Source organism: Notolepis coatsorum (assembly GCF_963971535.1).
Source record: "Notolepis coatsorum genome assembly, chromosome: 17".
Classification (NCBI taxonomy): domain Eukaryota; kingdom Metazoa; phylum Chordata; class Actinopteri; order Aulopiformes; family Paralepididae; genus Notolepis; species Notolepis coatsorum.
The window spans coordinates 78,815,951-78,823,450 of record NC_140181.1 but is presented as its reverse complement, the minus strand read 5'-3'; the positions used below and the strand labels follow the sequence as shown (position 1 = coordinate 78,823,450).

At 47.8% G+C, this 7,500-nt stretch overlaps 1 protein-coding gene across 1 annotated transcript in view; it reads left to right on the top strand.

Annotated features, from left to right (window-relative positions):
• The window catches only part of slc26a6.1 (solute carrier family 26 member 6, tandem duplicate 1), a gene marked incomplete at its 3' end in the record, with an annotated part of 163,432 nt that overhangs the window by 57,330 nt on the left and 98,602 nt on the right, over window positions 1–7,500 (top strand). Inside the window, 1 exon segment of the mRNA XM_084333505.1 lies at window positions 4,812–4,881. Coding sequence (XP_084189631.1) covers window positions 4,812–4,881 — 70 coding nt within the window.

Here is a 7,500-nt window from a genome sequence, read left to right as displayed (position 1 = left end):
TGTCTCTCTCGCATCGTGTCCCTCTCTCATCGTGTCTCTCTCTCATCGTGTCTCTCTCTAATCGTGTCTCTCTCTCATCGTGTCTCTCTCTCATCGTGTCTCTCTCTCATCGTGTCCCTCTCTCATCGTGTCCCTCTCTCTCTCATCTTGTCCCTCTCTCGTGTCCCTCTCTCATCGTGTCTCTCTCTCTCTCTCCTCGTGTCTCTCTCTCATCGTGTCTCTCTCTCATCGTGTCTCTCTCTCATCGTGTCCCTCTCTCTCTCATCTTGTCCCTCTCTCGTGTCCCTCTCTCATCGTGTCTCTCTCTCCTCGTGTCTCTCTCTCATCGTGTCTCTCTCTCATCGTGTCTCTCTCTCATCGTGTCCCTCTCTCATCGTGTCTCTCTCTCATCGTGTCCCTCTCTCATCGTGTCTCTCTCTCATCGTGTCTCTCTCTCATCGTGTCTCTCTCATCGTGTCTCTCTCTCATCGTGTCCCTCTCTCATCGTGTCTCTCTCTCATCGTGTCTCTCTCTCAATGTGTCTCTCTCTCATCGTGTCTCTCTCTCATCGTGTCTCTCTCTCATCGTGTCCCTCTCTCATCGTGTCTCTCTCTCATCGTGTCCCTCTCTCATCGTGTCCCTCTCTCATCGTGTCTCTCTCTCATCGTGTCTCTCTCTCAATGTGTCTCTCTCTCATCGTGTCTCTCTCTCATCGTGTCTCTCTCTCATCTTGTCCCTCTCTCATCGTGTCCCTCTCTCATCGTGTCCCTCTCTCATCGTGTCTCTCTCTCATCCCTCTCTCATCGTGTACCTCTCTCATCGTGTCTCTCTCTCATCGTGTCTCTCTCTCATCGTGTCTCTCTCTCTCATCGTGTCTCTCTCGCATCGTGTCCCTCTCTCATCGTGTCTCTCTCTCATCGTGTCTCTCTCTCATCGTGTCTCTCTCTCATCGTGTCTCTCTCTCATCTTGTCCCTCTCTCGTGTCCCTCTCTCATCGTGTCTCTCTCCTCGTGTCTCTCTCTCATCGTGTCCCTCTCTCTCTCATCGTGTCTCTCCCTCATCGTGTCTCTCTCTCATCGTGTCTCTCTCTCATCGTGTCTCTCTCTCATCGTGTCTCTCTCTCATCGTGTCCCTCTCTCTCTCATCCCTCTCTCATCGTGTCCCTCTCTCTCTCATCCCTCTCTCATCGTGTCCCTCTCTCATCGTGTCTCTCTCTCCTCTTGTCTCTCTCTCATCGTGTCCCTCTCTCATCGTGTCTCTCTCTCCTCTTGTCTCTCTCTCATTGTGTCCCTCTCTCTCTCATCCCTCTCTCATCGTGTCCCTCTCTCTCTCATCCCTCTCTCATCGTGTCCCTCTCTCTCTCATCCCTCTCTCATCGTGTCCCTCTCTCATCGTGTCCCTCTCTCTCATCTTGTCCCTCTCTCGTGTCTCTCTCTCATCGTGTCTCTCTCTCATCGTGTCTCTCTCTCATCGTGTCTCTCTCTCATCGTGTCCCTCTCTCATCGTGTCCCTCTCTCATCGTGTCTCTCTCTCATCGTGTCTCTCTCTCATCGTGTCCCTCTCTCATCGTGTCCCTCTCTCATCGTGTCTCTCTCTCATCGTGTCCCTCTCTCATCTTGTCCCTCTCTCATCGTGTCTCTCTCTCATCGTGTCTCTCTCTCATCGTGTCCCTCTCTCATCGTGTCCCTCTCTCATCGTGTCTCTCTCTCATCTCTCTCTCATCGTGTCTCTCTCTCATCTTGTCCCTCTCTCGTGTCCCTCTCTCATCGTGTCTCTCTCTCATCGTGTCTCTCTCTCATCGTGTCTCTCTCTCATCGTGTCTCTCTCTCATCGTGTCCCTCTCTCATCGTGTCCCTCTCTCATCGTGTCTCTCTCTCATCTCTCTCTCATCGTGTCTCTCTCTCATCTTGTCCCTCTCTCGTGTCCCTCTCTCATCGTGTCTCTCTCTCATCGTGTCTCTCTCTCATCGTGTCTCTCTCTCCTCGTGTCTCTCTCTCATCGTGTCCCTCTCTCTCTCATCGTGTCTCTCCCTCATTGTGTCTCTCTCTCATTGTGTGTCTCTCTCATCGTGTCTCTCTCTCATCGTGTCTCTCTCTCATCTCTCTCTCATCGTGTCCCTCTCTCTCTCATCGTGTCTCTCTCTCATCGTGTCTCTCTCTCATCGTGTCTCTCTCTCATCGTGTCCCTCTCTCATCGTGTCCCTCTCTCCTCTTGTCTCTCTCTCATCGTGTCCCTCTCTCATCGTGTCTCTCTCTCCTCTTGTCTCTCTCTCATCGTGTCCCTCTCTATCTCATCCCTCTCTCATCGTGTCCCTCTCTCTCTCATCCCTCTCTCATCGTGTCCCTCTCTCTCTCATCCCTCTCTCATCGTGTCCCTCTCTCATCGTGTCCCTCTCTCTCATCGTGTCCCTCTCTCTCATCTTGTCCCTCTCTCGTGTCCCTCTCTCATCGTGTCTCTCTCTCATCGTGTCTCTCTCTCATTGTGTCTCTCTCTCAATGTGTGTCTCTCTCATCGTGTCTCTCTCTCATCGTGTCTCTCTCATCGTGTCTCTCTCTCATCGTGTCTCTCTCATCGTGTCTCTCTCTCATCGTGTCTCTCTCTCATCGTGTCTCTCTCTCATCGTGTCCCTCTCTCATCGTGTCTCTCTCATCGTGTCTCTCTCTCATTGTGTCTCTCTCTCAATGTGTCTCTCTCTCATCGTGTCTCTCTTTCATTGTGTCTCTCTCTCATCGTGTCTCTCTCTCATCGTGTCTCTCTTTCATTGTGTCTCTCTCTCATCGTGTCTCTCTCTCATCGTGTCTCTCTCTCATCTCTCTCTCATCTTGTCCCTCTCTCATCGTGTCTCTCTCTCATCGTGTCCCTCTCTCTCATCTCTCTCTCATCGTGTCTCTCTCTCATCGTGTCTCTCTCTCATCGTGTCTCTCTCTCATCGTGTCTCTCTCTCATCGTGTCCCTCTCTCATCGTGTCTCTCTCTCCTCGTGTCTCTCTCTCATCGTGTCTCTCTCTCATCGTGTCCCTCTCTCATCATGTCCCTCTCTCATCGTGTCCCTCTCTCATCGTGTCTCTCTCTCATCGTGTCTCTCTCTCATCTCTCTCTCATCGTGTCCCTCTCTCTCTCATCGTGTCTCTCTCTCATCGTGTCCCTCTCTCATCGTGTCTCTCTCTCATTGTGTCTCTCTCTCATTGTGTCTCTCTCTCATCGTGTCCCTCTCTCATCGTGTCCCTCTCTCATCGTGTCTCTCTCTCATCGTGTCTCTCTCTCATCTCTCTCTCATCATGTCCCTCTCTCTCTCATCGTGTCTCTCTCTCATCGTGTCCCTCTCTCATCGTGTCTCTCTCTCATTGTGTCTCTCTCTCATTGTGTCTCTCTCTCATCGTGTCCCTCTCTCATCGTGTCCCTCTCTCATCGTGTCCCTCTCTCTCTCATCGTGTCCCTCTCTCCTCTTGTCTCTCTCTCATCGTGTCCCTCTCTCTCTCATCCCTCTCTCATCGTGTCCCTCTCTCTCATCCCTCTCTCATCGTGTCCCTCTCTCTCTCATCCCTCTCTCATCGTGTCTCTCTCTCATCGTGTCTCTCTCTAATCGTGTCCCTCTCTCATTGTGTCTCTCTCTCATCGTGTCTCTCTCTCATCTCTCTCTCAATGTGTCCCTCTCTCATCGTGTCCCTCTCTCATCGTGTCCCTCTCTCATCTTGTCCCTCTCTCATCGTGTCTCTCTCTCATCGTGTCTCTCTCTCATCGTGTCCCTCTCTCATCGTGTCTCTCTCTCATCGTGTCTCTCTCTCATCGTGTCTCTCTCTCCTCTTGTCCCTCTCTCATCGTGTCTCTCTCTCATCATGTCTCTCTCTCATCGTGTCCCTCTCTCATCGTGTCCCTCTCTCTCTCATCGTGTCCCTCTCTCATCGTGTCCCTCTCTCATCGTGTCCCTCTCTCATCGTGTCTCTCTCTCATCCCTCTCTCATCGTGTCCCTCTCTCATCGTGTCTCTCTCTCATCCCTCTCTCATCGTGTCCCTCTCTCATCGTGTCCCTCTCTCATCTCTCTCTCATCCCTCTCTCATCGTGTCCCTCTCTCATCGTGTCCCTCTCTCATCTCTCTCTCCTCTTGTCCCTCTCTCAGTCTCTCATTGTGTCTCTCTCTCATCGTGTCCCTCTCTCTCTCATCGTGTCCCTCTCTCATCTTGTCCCTCTCTCATCGTGTCCCTCTCTCTCTCATCGTGTCCCTCTCTCTCTCATCGTGTCCGTGTCCCTCTCTCTCTCATCGTGTCCCTCTCTCTCTCATCGTGTCCCTCTCTCTCTCATCGTGTCTCTCTCATCGTGTCCCTCTCTCATCTTGTCCCTCTCTCTCTCATTGTGTCTCTCTCTCATCGTGTCCCTCTCTCATCCCTCTCTCATCGTGTCTCTCTCTCATCGTGTCCCTCTCTCATCGTGTCCCTCTCTCATCCCTCTCTCATCTTGTCCCTCTCTCATCGTGTCCCTCTCTCATCCCTCTCTTATCGTGTCCCTCTCTCATCGTGTCCCTCTCTCATCGTGTCCCTCTCTCATCGTGTCCCTCTCTCATCGTGTCTCTCTCTCATATTGTCCCTCTCTCTCTCATCGTGTCCCTCTCTCATCCCTCTCTCATCGTGTCCCTCTCTCATCGTGTCTCTCTCTCATCCCTCTCTCATCGTGTCCCTCTCTCATCGTGTCCCTCTCTCATCGTGTCCCTCTCTCATCGTGTCCCTCTCTCATCGTGTCCCTCTCTCATCCCTCTCTCATCGTGTCCTTCTCTCATCCCTCTCTCATCGTGTCCCTCTCTCATCGTGTCCCTCTCTCATCGTGTCCCTCTCTCCCAGTTCTGCTTGTGTTGTTTTGGGTCAGATTCCTGGTACAGACTGTTACAGAGACCTTGGGCTCTACTCCGAGGTAACCTCATTATCTCACACTGCTAACACAACATGTGTTTAGTTTAGTTTAGTTTAGTTTAGTTTAGTTTAGTTTAGTTTAGTTTAGTTTAGTTTAGTTTAGTTTAGTTTAGTTTAGTTTAGTTTATTTTATTTTATTTTAGTTTAGTTTATTTAGTTACTACAGTACACTAGCCATATGCCGTATATATTAGAGTGTGGCATGCAATAGCAACCCCTCCCACTTAAAGGGGAACTCCAACATTTTGGGAAATTAGCTTATTTAACATCTTCCCTGGAGTTAGACAAGAAGATACATACCTTTTTTGTCTCTGTGCGTGCATTTTAGCTTTGGGAATAGACACTCCGTTAGCATAGCTTAGCTTCATCACTGGAAGTGAGGCAGGACAGTAGCCTTACAGTGCCTTACAGTGTATTGCAAGGTCTGACATTGACCAAACTTGATATGCATGACCTTGGTGGGCTCTAGGTCAACTCCTGAAAAGGGGGTCAATGTCAGACTTTGCAATCAAAAGTTAGGGGGCTAATAACCCTTGCCATAATTTCAGTGCGCCCCTAACTTTTGATTGCAAGGTCTGACATTGACCCCCTTTTCAGGAGTTGACCTAGAGCCCACCAAGGTCATGCATATCAAATTTGGTCAATGTCAGACCTTGCAATACACTGTGAGGCACTGTAAGGCTACTGTCCTGCCTCACTTCCAGTGATGAAGCTAAGCTATGCTAACGGAGCGTCTATTCCCAAAGCTAAAATGCACGCACAGAAACAAAAAAGGTATGTATCTTCTTGTCTAACTCCAGGGAAGATGTTAAATAAGCTAATTTCCCAAAATGTTGGAGTTCCCCTTTAACTCCAACCCACATATGAGACCAAAACAAATAATGTAAACAAAGTGCAAGACCAAAAGGCACACGGTTTCAAGGTTGCTGTTTGACAGCATTACAGTTTCTGCCTTTAAACATACCTGATTGTCAACCAAACTCTAAAACTGTCACGCATTCCAAAAAGATCAAACTGTGCTCTCAACAGATCTTTCTCGGTATCTGAACACAAATCCCGCTCTAAACTGAGCCTCAATCTGTTCTGATCTTATCCCCCAAACTCTAGTCAGCGATGCTGTCTCACGGCCAAGACAACAACAAAAAACCCTTTGACTGAACCACAATCTGTCAGCTGTCAAACTCCGGGTCCAATCTGCCCCAGTTCTTCCCATCAATGAAGTCCCTTATGAATGTCTAAATATAATTCACTGTCTCTGCTCTTCTCCCTCTGCCTCTCACATCCCTCTCATAAGGAATGTGTGATGTGTAGCCTAACTATGGGCGGAGGGGAGGCAACTGATGACTAATCTGATATAACAGAATAACCAAATGGTCTAAAATCCATGTCCAATGTCCAAAAATAGAGACGCAATTACAAATCTTGAATTGTATGCTACCGTATCGTAATCCTTTTTCATAGTCCTTTGCCAGTTCCTTTGAAGCTTTGTTTTTATTTCTAAGCCCCTGCCGCACTGTAAGCACAAACAATAACTGGATATTTTCATTATCAGGCATTCTCATCTTTTTAACCCTTTCACTTCCACACTATATAAGGTAAACCCTTTCACTACCATACTACAGAAGGTTAACTTTTCACTACCACACTAAATAAGGTTAACTCTTTCACTACCACAAACCGTAAACTATAGTTCTATAGTTAGACTGAGTCATGCTGTGTAATACTGAGTCATGCTGAGTCATTCTGTGTCATGCTGTGTCATGCTGAGTCATGCTGAGTCATGCTGTGTCATGCTGTGTCATGCTGAGTCATGCCTCAACAGGCTAGAAGAGACAGGAGCCTGTCTGAGACACTTTAGCAACATGCTGGGCATTTAGTCACAGTCTTCCTCTCTGCATTCTTAGCATCTCACTGCATCTGTGGTTGATACACAACTTACAGTATTCAAAACCTTTGCAACTCTGGATTCAAATGACAACTTTATACCCCAAGAGATCCAGGCTCAGGGAAACAATCTTCTGTGTTGAAGATGGTCCAGCACGCTACCGGGCAGGAAGATCCCTGTCCACCATGGCCTCCAGTCACACGGCCCCTAACTAAGCTGGCCTGTGACATAATGCAAACCTATGCATAAGATGTATGAAAGATGATTCCTTTATTCAGTGTAATTTATCTTATGAGTTCACAAACCTTTGGCACCTTGAAAATTGAAGAGGGTTTAGAACTAGGGCTTCAGCTGGCTGGGCCTCCCAGGTCACCAACAATACCTGCAAACACATTAACCTTCTAGCATCTCATGACCAAAGTAAATACGATTCAGAGCCAAAGTATAAAACACTATTTCCATCTAAATGCTTTTGGAGCTCACTGTTCCTGCCTTGTTCTCTATGGTATGTTGTCTACAGGCAGGGTTATATATTCTGCCATCGGTAACACTTTATAATAACACTCAGTTATAAGACCTTTATAAGGTATTTGTAGATAATGAACTAATCATGAACAAACCATTTATATACATTCATAAATTATTATTAAATCATTTATAACTATTTGTATAACATTTACAAATTAGTTCTACATTATTTATAACTCATTATCAACATTGTTTGTACTTGATTTG